The sequence below is a fragment of the Peromyscus leucopus genome, chromosome 8b, assembly GCF_004664715.2.
Source record: "Peromyscus leucopus breed LL Stock chromosome 8b, UCI_PerLeu_2.1, whole genome shotgun sequence".
NCBI lineage: Eukaryota > Metazoa > Chordata > Mammalia > Rodentia > Cricetidae > Peromyscus > Peromyscus leucopus.
In genome coordinates this window covers 82,832,827-82,855,757 of record NC_051086.1, presented here as the reverse complement: position 1 = coordinate 82,855,757, position 22,931 = coordinate 82,832,827, and the positions used below count along the sequence as shown (strand labels likewise).

The 22,931-nt window shown below is 46.1% G+C and overlaps 2 protein-coding genes across 3 annotated transcripts in view; both read left to right on the top strand.

The window, feature by feature from the left end:
* Positions 1-1,323: 1,323 nt before the first annotated feature.
* On the top strand, positions 1,324-12,736 carry Amz2 (archaelysin family metallopeptidase 2). 2 transcript variants are annotated; one of them, XM_028865256.2, is made up of 9 exons: positions 1,324-1,416; positions 1,852-1,944; positions 2,229-2,321; positions 3,048-3,330; positions 4,361-4,534; positions 4,621-4,749; positions 8,868-9,031; positions 10,027-10,203; positions 12,273-12,736. In XM_028865256.2, the coding sequence occupies exons 4-9, from the start codon at positions 3,048-3,050 to the stop codon at positions 12,423-12,425; spliced, it is 1,080 nt and encodes a 359-aa protein (XP_028721089.1). In that variant the 5' UTR covers positions 1,324-1,416; positions 1,852-1,944; positions 2,229-2,321; the 3' UTR covers positions 12,426-12,736. The 2 variants fall into 2 exon arrangements, with proteins under 2 accessions (XP_028721089.1, XP_037056567.1); XM_037200672.1 differs by lacking the exon at positions 10,027-10,203.
* A 758-nt stretch (positions 12,737-13,494) lies between these two features.
* Arsg (arylsulfatase G) overlaps positions 13,495-22,931 on the top strand; it is a 134,003-nt gene continuing 124,566 nt past the window's right edge. Inside the window, exon 1 of the mRNA XM_028865251.2 lies at positions 13,495-15,506. The gene's annotated coding sequence lies outside the window, so the exon portion shown is untranslated. The remainder of the gene's footprint in view (positions 15,507-22,931) is intronic.

Genomic DNA, 22,931 nt, shown 5'->3' with positions numbered 1-22,931 from the left:
AAGTGAAGGGGCATCATGTCTACAGCTGATTCGAAAATGGCTTAGGAGGAAACAAAATCTGGTCATTGGGGAGGGATTTGGTGGGAGGGGGAAGAGGCTCAGAGAGGCTCACAGGGAAATATGAGCAAAGTACATTCTATAAGTCTGAAAAACTAGATTTTTTTTCCTTAAAGGAGTTAAAGAGAGAGACTCTAGAGGCCAAGATTACATCAAGACATTTAAAAGCTGCTATTTTTGCTAGTCTTCTGTGAAGCTAAATTTTCATTTTAAAACTAGGCCTTGTATAGCCCAGGCTGGCCTGGTTCTTGCTGTATAGACCAGACAGACTGGCCTTTGCTTTCTAAGAGCTGGGATAACAGATGCAATCACTACACCGAACCTTTAAAAACAAAGTTTTGGGTGGGCCTGATAGTTCATAACGGTAATTCCAGTGCTCTGAAGTGGGAGACACAAGCCCATGGTCACCTGCTACATAGTGAGTTCAAGGCCTGCCTGGCTTTATATGACACCCTCCCCAAATAAGTGCTTTGTCAGCTTGGTGAGGACAGTTTGGTTGAGTAAGGACAACACGTATGAGCCTTGTTATAACAGCTGCGACAAGGAGAGCCCAAAGTTTGGGGGGTGGGTAGGAGGAAGGTTACAGAGATGTGGGGTGTGAGGTCCTGAACTTCCAAAGATGAGAGGATGTTGACAAGGAAGTGGCATCTCCTGGTCTGACTGTCCATGGTGCCTGAAGCGCCCAGGGATGCATAAAAGATCGAACAGGTGTATGCTTGAGAGTGTGAGGATCAGGAGATCCTGGGCGCTGGGGCTTCCCCATTCAGGGGCTACCCTAGGCCTCACGCCCTGGGGCGCAGCCCTGCTTCCTGACAGCCGGTAAGGCCACGACAGTCGCGCAAACCAATCGAGAAGGGAAAGTCCAGCGGGCGACGTGTCAAGCCGCGGACACGGCTGACTGCCTTGGACCCGGTGGTTAAATTACTCAGGCTCAGCCCACGGACCACTGAGCAAACCCGACAGGTGGCCCCCGTGACCCTGCACCGCCCGCGCGAGCAGCGGGCCGCGGCGCCCCCGCGAGGGCAGGAGGGGAAACGGCGACGGCTGGGGGTTGCCTGGCACTACATCGCCCTCTAGCTTCAGTTCACACTGGGAGCGGTAGCCGCCGCTACACCCTGCAAAGGCAGCGAAATGGGGCGGGGCCTTCAGGGGAGCGGGGCGGGGCCCAGTGCTTGGGGGCGGAGCCTTAGGAGCAAAGCGTACGGTTAGGGGGCGGGGCGATGGCCGAGGGGCGGGAAGGCGCGTGGCCGGTGGGTGGTGCCGGCGGGGCATCCGTGACTGGGCGTGGTGCGCCGGCGCGAGACGCATGCGCACAAGGACCGCCGTGGGAGCGGGAGGGCGGCCTGAGGGCCTGTCTGGGTGAGGGTGGTGCGATGGGCCCGGTCGGGCCGGGCTGGGCAGGGGAGGAGGGGGAAGGTCTTGATCTCCGGGGAGGGGCGGATGTGGGAGGGATGGTTGCAGCGGAAGCAGAGGGGACCTCGGGGGCGGGATGTCTCCTGGGAGCGACGCCGGTCTTTCCGGTTGCTTCCCGGGGAGAAGAGGCGAACCGAGTTCCGGGGAGGCCCCCACAACTCACCCGAGCGGAACCCGGGTGGTGTCTGCAACCAGCTAGCATGTCTGACGAGACCCAGTTTGCGTGGGGTGCGTGGGGGCATCCTAGGCCCCCAGCCCACGGCAGTGACTCTAAAATGCCTCCCCGCGCACTTGTTCAGCGTCACCATCCACAGTGGACTAGGACGCGGAGGAGGCCTTCCGACCTCCCACTCTGCTTTTTTTTTTTTTTTTTTAAATTAGGATGAAGGCGCCCTCCACACCCCTTTGCCAGACATGTCTGTCATTAGAAAAATTTAAGTGGAAAAAGCAACTGGAGACTTCTCCTTTATAAAGGTAGGTAGACTACAGGGGGCCACGTTTGTCCTATATTTCATCCTAAAATTTCAGCCCAAATGTATAGTAATGAGGATGAGCTGCATTCACACCTTGGTCTATAGAGGCCTTTTTAGTCTGGAATCTGCACCACCCTCTTGAGCTCCAGAATTCAGAAGTTAAGTGAGCACATGCGTTAGCTTGCATTTCAAAATCATTTGTCAATAAACTGAAAAGGCCCTTAGGTGATTAGAAAACACAGACTGGACAGAAATCTTCATCTTTTTTTTTCTTTTCTTACTCAGAAAGCCTCGTGGTGGAACATCTGCTTGACCATATCAGTGGGAGGATGAAGGTGCCACACAGGAACTTGATATGAATGGAAAAGGCCCGTCAGCGTGAGTCTGGCGTCGTGGTGGTAGTCATCTTAGGTCGTCCCTGGTGTTTCATGGCTGACATGAAAAGCTTAAGGGGCTGAGATGTATCTTGCCTACCTGCAGTTAAATTATAGAACGGTCACTTGCATTTCTCTCTCTCTCTCTCTCTCTCTCTCTCTCTCTCTCTCTCTCTCTCTCCCTCTCCCTCTCTCTCTCCCTCATTAATTGAATACCCTTGAGTAACATTGGAAGGGATGAGATGTTTGTGTCCCAAGTGAGTCAGCTCACAATATTGTGATTATTGTTAAATGACAGAGGACACTGGACATCAAGTTAGGCTCTCCGGGTCATCACTAGTGTTTGTTCGTTTTTGTTGTGGTTGTTAGTTACTGCTTTTGAGACAAAATAGTTCAGGCTGTTTTTCAACTTGCAGTCTCCTGAATGTTGGGTTTTCAGGTGTCCCCACCATGCCCAACTTATCAATAGGGTGGGAGCAGCAGGTTCTGTAAGAGATGGGAGGATGGATTGAATGGTTTTCCTTTGAATTCCTTAGATACTCTTCCCAGTAAACTGATCAAATGTGGAGAAACCTTTAAGTGTGACGTTTGAAGACATTAGCAATCAGTAGGTCACTTATTCTGGAGAGACACTAGAGGTGCTTTTGAAGAGTAGTCCTCGGTATGGATGGATGGATTTTGTGTCTGTCTGCTCATTTTTTTAAATTTCATTCTCTCTCTCTTTTTGTAGATGAAGGTACTACAGCACTCTGAACACACACTAAAAACCGCTCTCATCTCTCAGAACCCGGTGCTTGTGTCACAGTATGAGAAATTAGATGCTAGGGAACGACGTTTGATGAGTGAAGCCTTCCAGCCGGCCAGTCATCTCTTTGGACCAATTACTGTGCATTCACAGTCAGATTGGATCACCTCCCACCCTGAAGTTCCCCAAGATTTCGAACAGTTTTTCACTGATCGCCACAGAAACATACCCTGTCCGGAGAAACACATTATCTATATGCAGTCCATTGGTATGTACTGGGAGTGTCATGGTTGAGGTTTGGCTTTGCTGTGGTGCTGTCCTTGGTGGTACTTTGGGCAGTTGACCAAATTCAAGTGAGCAGGGGCTTTTTTGGTTTTTTTTTTTGTTGTTGTTGTTTTGATTTTTCAAGTCAGGGTTTCTCTGTGTAGCTTTGCGCTTTTCCTGGAACTCACTTTGTAGACCAGGCTGGCCTCAAACTCAGAGATCCGCCTGGCTCTGCCTCCTGAGTGCTGGGATTAAAGGCATGCGCCGCCACTGCCCAGCCTCAAGTGAGCAGTTTTTTTTGTTTGTTTGTTTTTAGTTTTTTTTTGAGACAGGGTTTCTCTGTGTAACAGCCCTGGCTGTAGAACTCACTTCATAGACTAGGTTGACCTTGAGCTCAAAGAGAGAGGTCCACCTGCTTCTGCCTTCCTGAGTCCTGGGTTTACACCACCACACCCAGCTTAAAGTGAGCAATTTTTTATGGCTTCTGTTTTTTCTGTTTCCTTCCTTCCTTCCTTCCTTCCTTCCTTCCTTCCTTCCTTCCTTCCTTCCTTCCTTCTTCCCCTCCCTCCCTCTCTTTCTCTCTCTCTCTCTCTTCTTGTGCTGGGTGTGGAATTCAGGGCTCTATGCATGCTAGGCATTTTATCATATGTGATAGCTAAAAATATTGTTATTGTGTGTGTGGCGTGGGAGGAGACACACGTGCAGTAGGACAGCTTTTGGAGAGCTGGTTCTCTGCTTCCAATGAGGATGTCCCATGTGCAGCCAGCACCTCTCCCTGCTGAGCCGCCTCACTGGCCCTGTGCATACCCGCTACTGATCCTCCTTCCTGCGGCAGGAGCTTTGTAGCCAAACTGGCTTGACAGTGAGATTCTTTTCTTTTGACTTCATGCTGTCATCAGTGACCCGATTGAAAAGCATTGAGGTCTTAGAGTGGATTCTGTTTCTAATTCCAGACAGTGTATAGAATAAGGTGAAGAATGTTTTCATCATTTTTAAAGTGTGTCTCAATTTCCTACCCTTCCCCCATACTACAGGCTCTCTCGGCAACACCAGAGTTATCAGTGAAGAATATATTAAATGGCTCAAGGGCTACTGTGAAGCATTTTTCTATGGTTTGACTGTCAAATTCTTAGAACCGGTTTCAGTCTCTGCCACCAAGTGTTCCTTTAGAGTGAACGAGCACACCCACAACCTACAAATCCATGCAGGTAAAGGAAGCACCTCTGCAGCTGGATTGCAGCAGAAAGGGTGGGTGGGTGTCATAGATATTATACATGCATTTCTTTTTACATAGGGCACATCCTGGCATTCTTGAAAAAGAAGAAACCCAAAGATGCCTTCTGTATCGTGGGGATAACAATGATCGATCTTTACCCACGGGACTCCTGGAATTTTGTCTTTGGACAGGCCTCTTTGACAGATGGTATTCCTTTTTGATACTGTTTTGATATTGTTCAGCTTGAGGGTATTTGATGATATTCAGAGAGTGGGAAAGAGAAATCCAACCAGTAGAATTTCAATAATTAAAACTGTATTTTCAGTGAAGTGCCATGCATGCCATAGTGGGAAGAGTGCTTTGAAAGACTGATGATACGGGTTCTTTAGGAGGTCACATACTCCCTATCTGACCTTGAAGTAATAATGCTGTTCTCACAGAGTCATTTGGAGATCATTTGTGTAACAGTTCTTATCCATAAATAGTGCTTGAGACGCCTGGTACATACTCAGGCATTCAGCTCAGTATATGGGGAGTTTAAGTTATGTATCAGCAAGACAAACAACTTAGGATTTGAGCTATCATTAACATATAAAACTCTTTCTAATTCTTTTCGTGTGTGTGTGTGTGTGTGTGTGTGTGTGTGTGTGTGTGTGTGTTTCTGGGGGCCCAGGATGTGGCATGGTACATGGCATTGAACCCAGGCCTGGCTCAAGGCAAGGGCTCTACCACTGAATTACAAGCATCCTGTCTTAGTTAGGTTTTTGCTGTGAAGAGACACCTGGACTACAACAACTCTTATAAAGGAAAACATTTAATTGGGGCTGGCTTGCAGTTCAGAGGTTTAATCCATTATTGTCATGGCAGGAAGCAAGGCAGCATGCAGGCAGACATGGTGCTGGAGAAGGAGCTGAGGGTTCTTATATCTTGACTCATAGGCAACAGGAAGTGGTCTGAGATACTCGGTGTGGCTTGAGCATATATATGAGACCGCAGAGCCGGTCCTTATAGTGACACACTTCCTCCAGCAAAGCCGTACCTCCCAATAGTGCCAATCCCTATGAGCTATGGTAGCCAGTTACATTCAAACTAGCACACATCCTTAGCCCTTGCTAGTTGATTTTGCATTTTTGATCACGCACAGATAGAATAGCCATAAACAAATATATAATTACATATTTTCTTTTTCAACCTGTATGTGGCTTTATTTTTCCTTAAGATTTGTGGGTGTAGCTTAGTGGTAGAGTGCTGGCCTAGAAAACCAACTTTGAACTACATGTGGTGATATAGCTCTATAATTGGAGGACTTGGGAGGTGGAGGCAAGAGGAACAGGAGTTCAAGGGTAGGCTCAGCTACTTAGTGAGTTTAAGATCTGCCTGGACTACAGATACCCTGTCCAAAACAACCCAACCAAGCTTAAACAACAACAGAAAGAAACCAAAGTGCTTGCTGGGCATGGGGGCACATGCCTGTGATTTCGGCATTGGGAGGCAGAGGCAGGAAGACCATAAGCTTAAGGCCATACAACAGTCAATACCCCATCAGAAAAAAGATGGCAACGAAGGAAAGAACCAACCTAGACCTTGACTTGGGACACAATAAACTTGAACTCGGTAGAAGCTGCCTGGCAATACTAGAAGGCTCTGAAAGGGAGTCAGCGTCTTTCTTTTTTTTTTCTTGCTTCTCTAATTTGTTATCTTTCCCCCTAATTTTTGCTGCTCTCTGTCTAATGACACATGGGCGCGCGCGCGCACACACACACACACACACACCCCAGAATCTAAGGCAGGCTGGAAGAGAAAAGGCCAGTAGACCCAGGGAGCGGGCATTAGCATCCTAGGGAGGGCACAGTGAGAACCAAGGACTGGAGAGCTAATGGTCTGTCTGGACGTACGCCAGGCTGAGGCTTGGCCAGGGGCTCCCCCTGGCAGATGTTTGTGTTAGAGCGGGGGCCAGGCTAGAACTTCTCTCATCACTTCATCCTCAGTGCTCCATCCCTCGAGGCCCTTCATCACAGCCCTGGATTCTCCCAGCATGCCCCTTTGAAGTCTTGGGTTACTATCCTGCTGTGTATTTTTATCAGATGTCTCCTTTTATTAATGAGATAGAAATGAAAACATTAAAAATAAACGCAAAACAATTTATTCATTGACCTAGATACCACTAGTTAATTTATTATATGCATTTGAGGAGAGTGGGTCAGGAAATATTACCCAAACTGATTCTATTTTAATTATTTTTTGGGGGGGTTAAGTTTTAAAAATATTACATGACATAAAACAAGACCTGTCAGGGTAGCAGTTGATCTGATATGAAATGAGAGTATTTTACTCCAAGTGGCCTGGTTTTCTTCAAGATTAAAGACTATTTTTAAACAGAGAAGCATTTAAAATGTTATGGCTGAAGGAATCATGTGAAGTAGGCTCACACTTGTTGGATCAAAGCAAGTCACTTGTGATACATGATTAGATTTGCTTTTCCTTTTAGAATGTTCTTTCCCTAAATTTCAAGTATTGGTCTGCAGTTCCTGGGGATGAAGTGAGGAACACTCTTGAATCAGGTAGAATTGGACAACATTACTATGAGTTTACTTACTTACAAATAAAGATTACATGAGCTTGATGGTAGGGGACTTGCTTGGTGTGGCTAGGGCCCTGGCTTGCTCCCTAGCAAAACAAAACCAAACCAAAAACATCCGTAAGGTGGGAGCACTGCCTCACATAAGGTGGGAGCACTGCTTTGTGTGCTTGAGTCTCTGGTTTCGAACCCTAGTAACACATACAAATTCATTAAGACTAACAATTGAAAGAGACGTAATTAAAAGTTTTTCCCTGGTGAACAGAGTGGGACAGCCCCGTCCCTGGACTGTGAATCAGGTGTCAGACTACTCTCCACACACGCAGAGATGGCACACAGGTCTCTGCTGTCACATATAGGAAGTCAGTTGCAAGGCTGTTTATTCTGGACACCTGTCACCAGCCTCTTGACAGAGGTGTGCTGTGCTTTAAAAAGGAAGTAGGGGAGGGAAGAGGCCCTTCTTTCTGAAGACATAGTCTCTAGACTGGGGGTGGGGAGTGGGTGCTGCCTTAGGGAAGGCCTGTGGGAAGCCAGCCCCCACCTTTTCAAAGGTCCTTAGGAGGAGGAGAGAGGGATAAGAAAATATTAGATAGAAAGATAGTGAAGAGGAGAAAGACAGAGACACAGGACAGCTTCGGGAGGACCTGGATCAATACCCAATGGCCTTTTCCGTTCATTCTAAAGGACTTTTTATTACAATGCCAAGGGGCGGGGTAAAAGACACCCCCCCCTTGCTAGATCAAAGGGCACTTCACAACCAAGTGTGGACCCTTCCAAACAACTGGTAACCAGGCCTGTGGTCAAATCTCCTTATGCAGCCCTACTGGGTAAAGCAAGCTCAGATTCTCTGAGCCTAAGTAATTTGGGCCTCTATAAAGGCCAGAAACGTCACTGGTGTGTGAGGCAGAAAGTCTGCCCTTGTGCTCCTAAAGCCAAAATCATGACTACTTGTTACATTACTGTTTATCATGGCTCTTCTGGAGAACTTGACTTGGACTATCTCTGAGTGAAGACTTTTTAGGAGAAACTCAGTGAAACTTCCCCTTTCTTTAGAATTCAACCATCGTTTGATGGTTCTAGGTTGTTTTTTTTTGTATGTTTTTATTAGCATATCTTAATCCTGTGTAATAGTGGGATTCATACATGTGAAGAAGAGATCATCTTCGCCCCCTGATCCTGTTCCTCTCTCGGGTGCTGCTCCCACTTTTGTTGATTCCTGCTTGAATAGCCTCCCTTCTCTCTCTCTCTCTCTCTCTCTCTCTCTCTCTCTCTCTCTCTCACTCACTCTCTCTCTCTCTCTCTCTCTCTCTCTCTTTCTTTCTCTCTCTAACTCACTCAGTGTGCGTGCGTGCGTGCGTGCGCGCGCAAATCAGTGAGTTTAAGTATGGTTACTTCCGGAGCGTGTATGAAGGGTTACTGAAGGAGCACAGGCACCTTAGCTATGGCCGCTCCAGTGAAGAAAAGGTCACCCCTCCTCCAGCAGGCCCTCAAGGAGGGTCCTGGACCTGGTGCGTCCTTCTCCCTGCATTGAATTCTCTAGGGCAGGGGAATTTGGTTGACAAGTAAAAGATCTCGATAGGGAAGTCTGGGAGAAAGTTGTTTGTGTTGGCAAATCTTTTAAGTATTTCCAATGTTGTGGAGTCAATCCAGATGTGCACTGACTGGCCAGATATCTGAGCAGCTGTCCTCGGTCTTTCCTTGGCATGTCTTACCCGGTGATAAGGATAAGCTTGTCCTCTCTTTGTAGGTGTAGGGATTTTCAGCTTTGCGAGGTACGGCAAGGATTTCTACAGCTCCCGATATGAAGGCAAAGTGAGCAAGCCCCAGCGAACATCTTCCAGTGACTATTCCGTTTTTGATAACTATTACAGTCCTGAGATCACTAGTATTTTGCTGTGGCGATCCTGTAAGGTAAGATGCTTGGAAAGTCTTTTTTTTTTTTTTTTTTTTTTTTTTTTTAAGATAGAGATTTTACTTTTCCAGGATTGTTTATAGGTTTCCCCTCTTAGAAATATGTGTCCAGAGCATGTTTGAAGGGCCCCATCAGCCAGGATGCTCATTAGCATCGTTTGGTGTGCTCATTAGCATGCAAATCATGCCCCTTTTCCAAGATTTACTGAATCTGTCTCTGGGGTGATGGAGCCCACAATTTGAACTGCTAGGACCCTACTGGCCTAAAGCAAACTTACTATCCTCCTGCCTCAATCTCCCAAGTCCGGGGATGACAGGCATACACCATCACATTTTGACAGTCATAAATACAAACTCATTGTACTGTCATCTAGTGGGTAGGACCGACTCATGAGAGTTCCCACACATGGGATCAGCCAGCCAACGTATTAGCTGGCCCAAAGAGGAAGTAATGAAATGACCACTACTAATGTAGAAGATCTGGGCAGAATGACGTTTTGGTGATGATGGCCGTACTGGTTGGTTTTGTGTGCCAACTTGACATAAACGAGTCATCAGAGGAAGGAGCCTCAGCTGAGGAAGTGCCTCCTTAAGATCCAGCTGTAAGGCATTTTCTCATTGGGGGAGGGCCCAGCTCATGGTGAGTGGTGCCATCCCTGGGCTGCTGGTCCTGGGTTCTATAAGAAGGTGGGATGAGCAAGCCATGGGAAGCAAACCGGTAAGCAGCTCCCTTCCATGGCCTCTGCATCAGCTCCTGCCTTTGGGATCCTGCCCTGTTTGAGTTCCTGTCCTGACTTCCTTTAGTGATGAACAGTAATGTGGAAGTGTAAGCCAAATAAATCCATTCTTCCCCAGCTTGCTCTTCCGTCATGGTGTTTTGTTGCAGCAATAGAAACCCTAAGTAAGGCAATGGCAAAGGCGTTGATTCCTGTAATCTGTCCCTTGTGTAATTGCTAATGGTGGTACCATAAAGCAGTGACGTAACTGTCTTGCAGACTTTAACCCATGAGATTGGACACATATTTGGACTGCGGCACTGCCAGTGGCTTGCCTGTTTAATGCAAGGCTCCAATCACTTGGAAGAATCCGATCGGCGGCCTCTAAACCTTTGTCCTATCTGCTTACGCAAGCTGCAGGCTGCAATTGGCTTCAGTATTGTTGAGAGATACAAAGTAAGTGGGAGGGCCGCGAAGGTAAGGGAAGTGGTGAGCTAAGTAGCTAACGGTGCTTTCGCTTAGGTCTTTGAGAGCTATGATTTATCAGGAAATTAGGTAAAGATAAGCAGGAAACTGTGGTTAAAAAAAATGTAAAGAGGGCAGGCAAGATGACTCAGTGGGTAGATCCTTTGCTGCCTTGCCACGAAAGCAGGAGGACCAGTGTCTGGGTCTCTAGCACCCACCTAAGTGCCCACCCGTAATCCCAGTGTGTGGGATGTGCAAACAGACTCCTAGAGGAAACTAGTTAGCCAGACTAGCAGACCAGCAAGCTTTGGGTTCGAGAGACCCTGCTTCAGTGCATAAGGAAAAGCACCTGAGGTCAACCTTGAATCTACACGTGCACACACTGAACTCACACACTGTGAAAACCATGCAGAGAAATACCCGTTGTAAAACCTTCAGTTCAGGGTGGAAGAGACAGGACAGCTCTCTCAGTAACGGTGCTTCCTCCTCTAACCCCAACAACCCCTGCAGTGTGAAGATGGAAGTCAGTCCCGGGAGCCCTTGATGCAAGGAGTAAACTGACTTCTGCCAGTTGTCCTCTGGCCTCTACGTTCATGCCATGGCATGGATACCTCCCTCTCAACAATATAAATAAGTTTCAAAAAACACGAAAAGCTCTTGCATGGTGGCTCACACCTATAATCCCAACACTCAGGAAGCTGAGGCAGAAGAATTGCTCTTAATTTGGAGCCAGCCTGGGCTATAGGTTGAGACTGTCTAAAAAGGAACAAAAAAGAAGTTTCAGTTTGGAGCCGAAACAGTGGTTTAACCATGAAGAGCACCGGCTGTTCTTGCAGAGGACCTGAGTTTGGTTCCCATCCATGCAGTGGCTTACAACCCTGTGTAATTCCAGTTCCAAGGGACCCAACCTCCTCGGGGCACCAGGAGTGTATGTGGATGACAAACACTCCTAAAGATAAATTTTAATTTGATAATGACTGTCTTTTTTTTTTTTTTTTTTTTTTTAAAGATTTATTTATGTATGTGTGTGCCCTCTGAGGCCAGAGGAGCTTGTCTGATACCATGGAGTTACAGGTATTTGTGAACCACCTCATGTGGGTGCTGGGATCCAAACTTGGGTCCACTGAAAGAACAATAAATGTTCTTAACTACTGAGCCATCTCTCCATCCCAGATAATGACTGTTTTACAACTTAAAATTCAATGGGAAATGGTAAAAGGAATTTATCTGTTTCTTGTCCAGTTAGGTCAAGCAGGATTGACTCTACAAAGCAAAATGCATACTGATTTGTGAGGTGGAGCTCACTTTTATAAGCATATAACTGACTGTGTAATTGTAATTTTCCAAATACATGACAGACACAGGAGTCTGTTAGAAAAGAATGGATGTCTTTAAGGAGGAAGAGAGACCACTCCTGGTGTCCTTGTGCATACTCCAGTACACATCCCGAGGTCACTCGTGGTCTGCCTGCTCATTCAGGGCAGCACTTGAATGTCTCCATCGTGTCTTCACATACATAGGCCTGCCCTTGCCTCGGTAGGGTTATGTTTATATGCACGGAAGCTAAAAGCACAGCACAGTGCCTTACAGAGTAAACAGAGAAAAGAAATGGTAGTTATCTTGCTGTCCTAAAATAGTATACACATTAGTATAGTTCTTTTTCCTGTGCGTACTTTTTGTAGTTGGGTTTTGTTTGTTTTTTGAGGTGGGGTGGAGTTCCATAAGGTAGCCCAGTCTGGTCTGGAATCCACTGTGTAACCCGAGGTGGCTGTGACCGTGTAGCAGTCCTCATTACTTGCCCTTTCTGAGTGTTGAGATTACAGACGTGCGGAACCACACCCAGCTCCTTGTAGACTTAGTTTTCAGTTATGTTCTCTGTGTTTGGTCCATGCTCTTTCACTCGGTGTCACTCATGTCTTGTACTCAGCCCGCTCCATCAGATGCAGACCTTTCATGGGGGTCCCAACCACAGATTGAGAAAACCTGACTCCAATGCCAGCTACTGTGCCTGAGACTGTTCTGCTCTTATCTGTTACAATGCAATGTTTGTGTTTTTCAAGGCACTGCTGAGGTGGATTGATGAGGAATCTAACGACTTGTCACGAGCAACTCCGAGAAAGAGTTCTGACCATGTGAATTTGCAGAAACCTGTGGAAGCCTTTCAGGATTGGAGAGAATGGATAGTAAAATGCATTGCTGTTCTGGAAAAATAAGGACTTTGAGATAGGTGTAACTGAAACAAATACCAGCACACTAGGTGTTTGTGGCTAGAGTACTTCATTGGAATAAACCTTCTACTGGTTCTATGCTGAGGCCAGGTAACAGACTAGAAGCTTCTTGGAAGCCCCTGGACCAGAATAAGGTTCACTGAGAACAAGGAAAACCCTCTCTGCCTTTCTCTCTTGTCTCATTAGCCTGGGCTGTGGCAGTGAGCCCATCACTTCCTTGCTTCAAATTGGATTAGCTGAAGCTAGAAGGTAAATAAATAAAATAATAATAATAAAAAAAACCACTTTAAAAATGACTGTGTGGCCCAAGGAATGAATGAACACTTCCCAGGGTTGCTTTTGCTCTGGAAGAGATGCTGCCCCTTGTGCGGCCCAGCTGAGTCACCAGGGCTGCGGCTATGCAGGGGTTGGCACCCTTGCTGCCTGCCGTCTCCCCTTGGGACCCGTGGGTGCCCTTCTTTTTTTCCTGGCCATTTATGAGCCTGTCCCTGGAAGAAGCAGCAGCTAGGTGAGTTCTTAGCAGTGAGAGCAGCAGTGGTCCTTGCCCACAGCAGCTGTTGATGAGTCATGTCTGAGGGCCTTTACGGATGACGTGTGTAACGGTGCTTGTATCTCTGTAGGTTGCACTCATTCTGTAGGGTTAGGTGAGATTGAAGTTTACGTTTTACGCACTTTATTGCATTGTGACAGGTTTGAGTAAGGAAGAGAGTGAATGGGTTACTTACTTACCTGTCAGGATGCCCAGAATGCCTGTGGTCGCCTGTCAGCCTATGACATCAGCCACTTGCTGTGGTGGTGAGCCGGTCGACACTCTCAGGGTCAACAAATCTCTATGATCAATGTATCCTGGACAACAAGAAACTACTGTTACTTCATGCTGGGGAGCTGGTAGCTTGTCCTACTTTATCACCTATTTGTAGTTTTGGTTTTTGTTTGTTTTGTTTTGTTGTTGTTTTTCTCTGAGATAGGGTCTCTCCAACTACCCCTGGCTGGCCTGGAACTTGATATATAGACAAGGCTGGCTTTGAACTCATAGAGATCCCCTGCCTCTGCCTCCCAAGAGCTGGGATTGAAAGGTGTGTGCCACCACACCTGGTAATCCTGGGGCTTGACCCAGGGCTTTGTGCACGCTTAGCACTCTACAGTTGAGTGACATCCCCAGTCCCAGTTTCCCACACTCCTATCTTTAAGGTAAGACTTGAATTTCTTCCTTCCTCTGTCTTTGATTTTCTTTTTCTTCTTTTCAAATGACGAGGTGGGGGCTGGGGTGAAGGATGACTGTAGGTGTCATTCCTCAGGCTGTCCAGTGAACTCGGGGATCGACCTGCCTGCTTCCTTACCCCCACCCCATGGGTGCTGGGTATCACACTTGGGCCTCTGCCTCCATGGCAAGCACCTTACTGACTGAGCTATTTCCAGCTCTTTTTGCACTCAGAATCTAAATTCTTCCATTGTTGTAACTTACACAGTGTAATTAAAAGCACGCTTGACAACCAAACCAGTGGTTTTCCTCAGATTCGCTTTCTTGGTTAAACGCCTTTTAAATCAGTTCTGAAAATGGCAGCCGTCACTGGCATCAGATGGAGACTGTTCATGGTTGTTCCAATACTGAAAGGAAGCCAGATGGGTTTCACAGGTCTTGTGTATGAAGTTTAATTCTTCCTTGAATAATTAGTTATCCCCCATTCTTCTATATTTTCTTTAATTTTCCTACCAGGTAAATGCAGTTCTCCGGTGGGTCAACGTTAGTCATAAACTTAGAATGGAGATTTGCCTAGGTTAAAAGATTGGGAATTACAATGATCTGGACAAGATAAAAAAAAAGTCCATCTTAGCCTACTCTGCCAACGAGCCAGGAAGAAGAACTTTTGGATGAAATGACTACTGCTGATGAAAATGGGACTGAAAAATTCACACAACAAACACTAAGCAGTCTTCGTTTGAGTGCTGTAATAACATTAGATTGTATATACCTTTGGAGAATTTTAGGATTAACTTTATGATTGGGGACTGGTGAGCGGGCTCAGCAGGTGAGGGCAGCTGCCATCAAGCCTGAGGACTCGGGTCTGACTCCTGGGACCCACAAGACGGAAGGAGAGGGTTAGCTGTCCAAGATGTCCTCTGACTCAGTGATGCTGCGGCCTATGTGCACCCAGGAAAAACGGAGAGACACACAGATTGAGGAATGTGTGTCATTTACTGTTCCTGGAGCTCCGTGGTGGTTTTTTTTATATATATATTTTATTTTTTTCCCCTAGCAAGCATACACTCTACCCTAGCCAGGACTTCAAGCAGGTTTTGCTCTGCACATGCTAAATAAACATGAAGTTAAATTACTGATGAAAATAATTTCCCAATGTCTAAATACCACTTAGAAATAAGTGTCTAAAACTCACTTAGAAATAAGTGAGTTTGAAAACGTTTTATGTCATCTGTCCTATTCTTTGGCTTCAACACTTATACCTTCAAAGGATATTTTACACACACACACACACACACACACACACACACACACACACACACACACCCATCAAGCAATGGATCAAATGTTGACATTTCAGTCCACGGAAACTTAATAGAGACAGCCGAACAGGAGTAATGGGCAAGGATTTTTGTCCAGTTTGTATTTATTCCTTTATTATTTCACTCCTATTGGTTCTGTGGGACCAAGTCTCAGTATGTAGTTCAGGCTGGCCTTGATCTGGCGTCCATCTGCCTCAGAGCCTCTCCAGGGCTGGCATCACAAGCGTGCCCCGGGCTTGCTTTTCGAAGCAAACATTTCCTTGACACAGGGCTATGACTCATCCCAACCCCCTGGAGGAACAGAGGCCCGGATTGTTGGTTGTTTCCTCTCCGAAGCCCCAGTGATAAAATCCAAGCAGGCAGCCGGCGGGACTGCTATAGCCGTCCGATCAGGCCCTTCCCCGCCCGGCAGGAAGCGCGTCGCTGTCTCCAGCTGTGCCCAGAGCCATCCCTCCACGGACAGCTGGTGGCCGGCGACACCTGTGACCGCCCCCGGAGGAGAGTGGAGCCGGCAGCTCGGCCTGCAGGGCGTCAGGAACCCAGGTAAACCACCACACCCTGGCACAGCACTTCGGGGAGGCCCCGGCCACCCGACTCCCACAACCCGACCTTGGATGGTCTTGATGCCATGACACCTGAGTCGTGGGTGGAATCAGTTCTACTTCAGAGCACTTGCAAAACTCTTCTGCCAAGAGCTTGAATATCCGGTTGCGGGTGTAGCCCAGTGGTAGTCCTCCTGCATACAAATTCATGGATTCATTCCCCCAGCACCGCCAAAACAACAACAGCAACAAAAACCAATTAGTGTTAGTCACCTTCTGGATTCTTTTCTCTGGAGCGACTCTGTCCCATAGAAAACCACCACGAGCCACACACGTAATTTTAAGTTGTCCAGTAGACCTTGTGACAAATGGAAAAAGAAACATTTATCCCGGTGCCACCAAAATGCCACCATCTCAACACATAATCACTGTAGGGGTTGAGAGAGATTTTATATTCATTTGCTGACCAAGTCCTTCTAAAACCTCATCTGCCATCTCAACTCTGGCTGGCTGCCCCATGTGACTGTGGTATTGTCCAACAGGACAGCGCAGCAGCTCTGGACTGATGCTACCCCAGCGTCTACCTGGGAAGATGTACATTTAAGACAGGCAGCTGTAGACCGAGGCTGAGCTAGGGACCATGCCATGCAGGTCAGGGTGCTGTAGCTGAATGTGGCACAGGAGGGTCTCTGTCTCACAGTCCAGGTGGTGCTCATGAGAAATTTTCCCTCCATCCCTCTTTCCTTCCTTCCTTCCTTCCTTCCTTCCTTCCTTCCTTCCTTCCTTCCTTCCTTCCTTCCTCCCTCCCTCCCTCCCTCCCTCCCTCCCTCCCTCCCTCCCTTCCTTCCTTCCTTCCTTCCTTCTTTCCTACCTTTCTTCCTGATTTTGTTTGAGACGGGGTCTCACCATGTAGCCTAGAACTGGACTCAAACTCACTATGTAGCCCTAAGCTGGCCTCAAACTTAGGCCAATCCTCCTGCCTTAACCCCCTAGAACTGGGATCGCTGGCATTCACTACCATTCCTGACTTGTACATTTTTTTTTTAGACCTTCCTCTTATTGCCAAGGGCCTGAGGGATATATTTCAGTTTGGGAAAGCAGAGTTGTGAAGTTACACATGAGAGATTGTTTGGTCTTAAACTGTGGATAGTAACCCCATGTGGGCTCCTATAACTGAGTGTTGGGAGTACAAAAAAATTGGTAACTAAGAAAGGTTTCCAGATGTGCAATTAGGACTGGAGAGATGGCTCAGTGGTTAGGAACACCGGCTGTTCTTGCAGGGGACTTGAGTTTGGTTCCCCGCACCCCATATGGTAGCCTATAACTATCTGTAACTCCAGCTCCAGGGCATCCGGTGCCCTATTTTGTCCTCTGTGGTTACTGCATGCATATGTTACACATACACAGATGCAGGCAAAATGCTAATACACTTTAAAATATCTTTAAAAGTGCAATGACCAAAAATGAATTCAAAATCAAATGTATATGAGGTGTTCCTGGCAGGGCATATCTGTGTCACACTGCAGATTCACTGCATCCCTGAGTCTGAGCACACAGCACACACACTGCACATGGCATCATATCACACATCTCCAGTGAAAAATGACCCAAATTCCTCAGCTGAGACCCCAGACTATCCTATGTAAAAGTTGCGGTGTTTTAGTATGTATACAAGGTCTTCTGCTCCAATAGAAACATTATGGTTTAATTGTAGAAAACATTTAATATTTTTCTATAGTCATTCACCAGCATGTATTGTTAGTATAGTTTAGATTTTCTTATGTTAAACGTTTCCTTCTAGAAGTTTATATTTGAGTTGCTGACTTCAGTTTCATTTAAACAAAATTCGTATGATGAATTTGGCTTGAGATCAGGACAGAATTTCTAACAACTTCTCAAGTTGCCTTGAATATACGTCTACCACTTTGTGCTGTGTTTTTATGAGAAGAGGCATTTTCAGCACTGAAGATTTAAAACAATCAAATACATGAGCTGTGGAAAATGTTAAAGATGCTGTGTGTCTTGCATTATCAGACACTGAGCCATGATTTAATCCCCCTCAAGTGAGTGTGTGTGTGTGTGTGTGTGTGTGTGTGTGTGTGTGTGTGTGTCCGTCCCCTGGGGATCAAACTCAGGCCTTTATGCATGGTAAGTGCTCTATCACAGCTCCACCCCCAGTTATAAAGTTAATTCTTTATGTAAAAAGAAACAACTACATCCATCTCATTAGGATTCAAGTTTGCTTTCATCTTTAAGAAATGTTTTTAGGCCGGGCGGTGGTGGCGCACACCTTTAATCCCAGCACTCGGGAGGCAGAGGCAGGCGGATCTCTGTGAGTTCGAGGCCAGCCTGGGCTACCAAGTGAGTCCCAGGAAAGGCGCAAAGCTACACAGAGAAACCCTGTCTCGAAAAATCAAAAAAAAAAAAAAAAAAGAAATGTTTTTAGGGGAATTTATGATTTATTACCAGTAAATGTTTGACCTGAATACCTGTTTGGTATACTTCCATACCTGGGTCCCAAAAATTTCTCAAGCCAAGAAAAGGGGTCACAAGTGGGAAAGTTTAAGATGCCTTGATCTAACTAACGCATGTGGAGATAAGCCTGTAACTGCCGAGTGAACGTGTGACATTTAAACCAGTGGCAAAAACTGGACCCGATTCAGGTTGTTCTAAGGTCAAGTTCTGTGTTGCTTTCAGATGTGACTTCGTGCACGTAAAATACCAGTGGTGAGAAAACAAGCCTCTAGTTTCCAGATTGTTTATAAAGGGGTTCTGGGGTTAAGCTCTCTTTCAGCTTCCTTTCTAATCCAGAAGGGGCCGTCTGGGGTGGGTGAAGAATCAGAAGAATCAGTCTGTGGAAAAAGAGGTGGCATGTTGGGGAAGCACTTGCTGTTAACTGAGCCATTTAGAAAGGAAACTGGGCTGGTGAGATGGCTCAGCGTGTGAAGGTGCTTGTGGCCAAGCCTGATGTCCTAGGTTTGATCCCTGGGTTATCATCCTCTGGCTTCTGCCTGTGCACTGTAGTACATCACACACACACACACACACACACACACACACACACACACACACACACACACACAATAATAATAAATAATAATAATAATAATAATTAAGAACCATCACACATATGAAGTGAATTATGGACTATAAAGATCCCTCAGTGATAGAGTGCACGTCTAACATTTGTGAAGCCCGGGGTTCATCCCCAGCACTACATAAAAGAGGAGAGAGAAAAACGGCCAAGCTGTATTTCATTTGTTTCTCTGCAGTGCTGGAGATTGAGGCCAGGCCTTTGGGTATGCCAGGAAAGTGTTCTACCACTGAACCACACACCCAGATTAATAATTGTACATTGCAAAAGTAGCTAGTGGAAAGGACTTGGAATGTTGGCAACACAAAGACATAAAAAATGTCTGGGGTTGCCGGGTGATGGTGGTACCCACCTTTAATCCCAGCACTCGGGAGGAAGAGGCAGTCGGATCTCTGTGAGTTCGAGGCCAGCCTGGTTCTACAGAGCGAGATCAAGGACAGCCAGGGCTACACAGAGAATCCTTGTCTTGAAAAACAACAAAAACAATCAATCAAACAAACAAACAAAAAAGAAATGTCAGGGATGGTAGATATGCCAATTACTTTGGTTTGACCTCACTGCTTGCTGTATACATGTACTAACACGTCACACTGGGCTCTGTAACTGTGTACAGTTTCCATGTGTCAATATCTACTGGGCTCCAGGCATGGGTGTCCACACCTGTAACCCCAGGATTTGTGAAGCTACAGCTGCAGAATGGTGAATTTAAGGATAGATGGGACTATTATACAGAAAGCTCCAGGTCAGCTTGGGCTACATGGCTGTGGGTACAAGGTGGGAGGAGGCACACACAGACATAGGAAGCAGACTAAGTTAAAACAAAATGTGCATGGGTAATGTATTAATCTCACAGCCCTCCATTTGCATGCCTACTTAGCGCTCATTTCTTCCATCTGCTGCCTTTAGTCTCTGTTCACGGATCAATCAGTGTTTGGTCCTTACAGCCAACACACTATATATACTTACTATGTACTCTATATACACACTCTATACTCTTACTATATACTATATATACTATATGTACTCTGCTGGGTGCTTTGAGCCCCATCTTCAGGTTTTGGAACAGCAGTGGCTTCTGTGCACAATGCTGTCAGCTCCCTGTGACCCACCAAGCTCTTTGAAGTAGCACCAGACTCTTGAGCTATCATTGTATATAGACACCAGTTTTCAAAACTTGTGTAACAAAGGAGTTTGTCAGTGAAGAATAACAAAATACATTCATTTGCGTGTTTAATCTCTTAATATTTTAATACCAGGTGCTATGTGCTAGGACTTGCCAAATCCTTCCTGATATATATGTCAGTGAAGAAAAATCTCCCCTAATTTTCTAGACGAAGAGACAGAAACATGGAGTAAATCAGGGCTTTTATAGCTTAGAATCAGAGTAAAGGAATAGAAGCAAATTCATTTGGACTTGGGGATTGAGATACATTCTCAAACAGTCCAAGAAGGCTTGAACTTGCTATAGTCAAGGATGACCTTGAACTCCGGATCCTACATGTATGTGCCACCACATCTGATTTTATGCAGTAAACTCTGGGCTTCCTGCTTGCTAGATGATCCCTCTATTAATTGAGCTATGTCCCCCAGCCCCAAATATTCTTTTGGATAGGACAGTTAGAAATGAATCCATAAGGCTGGCATTTAGGAATAAGCAAATTAAAAGGATATATCATATGCACATTGAATGGAGGGGTATAACAGGCACAGACAACCTCGAGTTGAACTGTAAGAACTGACAGGGGCTGGAGAGATGGCTCAGTGGACACATGGCCGCTCCAGGACCAGAGAATCTGACGCCCTCTTCTGACCTCTGCAGGCACTGCATGCCTGTGGTGCACAGACATACAAGCAGGCCAAACACCCATAGGGGTGGGGGGATCAGTTAGAGGTCAGCAGACTTGGACCAAGGGGGAAAGTAATAGCATCATGTGGTTCCTCTAGGGTCCATACTTGAAGAGCTGTGGTTGGTTGTGCTTTATCACCACAGCTGCTATGTGGGAATTTCAGGAGGTGTCAGTGTGTAGCTGGAAGATTATTATTATAATACAGTTGTGATATCACACTTGTATCAAAGAGAGAAGCAGAGATGAGAATACAGTTAGATCCTGGATATATTTAGAAAGTAGAGACAGGTGTCAGGGCACAAGCCTATAATCCCAGCACTTAAGAGATGGAGGCAGGAGGATCAACTCAAGGTCATCCTTGCTATGTAGTTTGAAGCTAGCCTAAGCGACACGGGCCTTGTCTCAACAACACCCCCGCTCCCCCCCCCCAAAAAAAAGCCAACCAGTAGTTCTGATGGAATTTGTAGAGATAGTAGAGGTCGGTGTAGTTTTAGTAGAAGAAGGGCCAGAGCGCACTGTGGTTAATGTGAGGCTGGAGTTCGGCAGCAAAGACAAGTCTAAGGATGGAGTGGTCGGGGAGAGGAGGGACGTCATGTTTGAGTCTAAGGAAGTAAGCTGCTAAGGCCCTTACCATGTTCTCTTCCCGAGTGAGGCAAATAAATGACACAGATGTGTGGCCTACGTTGTGTTCCCTCTCAGTGATCGCTGGCGATGCGTTCTAGAACAGGAGGCTTGCTGTCTAATTTCCCCTCCGAGGAAGCCGTAAGCACCGAAGTAATTCCTATTTGGTTTTTAATTTGTTGTTTTTGCGTGAAAACCCAAGCTGCTCGTTCCCGACACTGTTTTGTCTTGTGCCTTTAGAAGCATTATAAAAATGAACACCAGGGGGACCTAGTCTCTGGCCCACCTGTTGGGCGGGAGACTCGCCTGGAGACAAGGACTGCCTCTCTTTTCTCTGTGTTCTGTGTACCTGGAAGAGTGAGCCATAACATGTCCAAAATGCCTTTAGATAGGCTGATTTTTAATGACTCTAAAACCTCCAAACTATAGCTTCTAAACACTAGATTGCTTCTCAGTGAACTCCAAAATGTAGGAGCTTTGGAAAATAAGGATCATGCTGGACGTGGTAGTACAGGCCTGTAATTCTGGCACATGGGAGGTGGAGGCAGGAGGATCAGAAGTCCAAGGTTGTCCTTGGTTGCGTAGTGAGTTCAAGGCTCTCCCTGACAAGTCAGAGAGAAGGGGGAGGAGGAGAGAAAATGAACCGTGATGATTTTGATTTTTAGTTTATTTTGGATAGAGTGTGGAAATTCATGTGTAAAAATACCTCTAGGTGACTTGAATTTAGTCTATTGAAACTCAGACTTAGGGTATGTTTTCTACTCTGTACCAGATATAAATAGATACCTTGAAGCTACATATTGCTGGAGAATAAAATTGGTAACTTTGTGCGCCGGGAATGTAGCTCAGTTGGTAGAGTGGCTGCTTAGCCTGCACCAGGCCCCGGGTTTGATCCCTGACACTCCATAAAACTGGGCACAGCAACCACGTCTATAATCCCAGCACTTAGAATGTGGAAACAGGAGGATCAGAAGTTTAAGGTCATCTTCTGCTACATAGTCAGTTGCAGGCTAGCCTGGGCTACATAAGACCTTGCTTAAAAAAAAGATAAATTGATAAAAGGTTTGGAAACAGTATTATATAAAGATATACATTTGCCTCAAGAGGGAATGTGACCTTAACTAGACAGAGGTACACAATCTACATTCATATAGAAGGACATGGTATATATACAAGGACAGAAAGTAATGGGCTGAAAAGAGTCATCATGGAAAATAAAAACCATTACTTAATTAATTAATGTATTGCCAATTGTTTGATCTTGCCTGTCTTTGACACCTATGGTCTAAAGATTACTTGGATGAGGGGCTGGAGAGATGGATCAGTGGTTAAGAGCACTGGCTGCTCTTCCAGAGGACCCAGGTTCAACTCTGAGCATCCTGGGAACTCACAATGTCTGTGACTCCAATTCCAGGGGACCTGACACACTATTCTGGCTTCTGTAGGCATTGCATACAAGTGGTGCACACACATACTTTCAGGCACCCCACTCATACACATAAATCACAATGAAAAACTATTATTTTAATGTGTGTGGGTATTTTGCCTGCATATGTGTCTGCACACCACATCTGTGCCTGTTGCCCTCTGAGGCCGGAAGAGGGCATTGGATTCCCTTGAACTAGAGTTACTGATGGCTGTGAGCTGCCATGTGGGTGGTAGGACTTGAACCTGGGTCCTCTGGAAGAGCAGCCAGTCCTCTTAATTGCTGAGCAATCTCTCTAGTACCAAAATAATGAGTATTTAGGAAAACGGCTTTTTTTTTTTTTTTAAAGATTTATTTATTTATTATGTATACAGTGTTCTGTCTGCACACACCCCTGCAGGCCAGAAGAGGGCACCAGATCTCACTGCAGATGGTTGT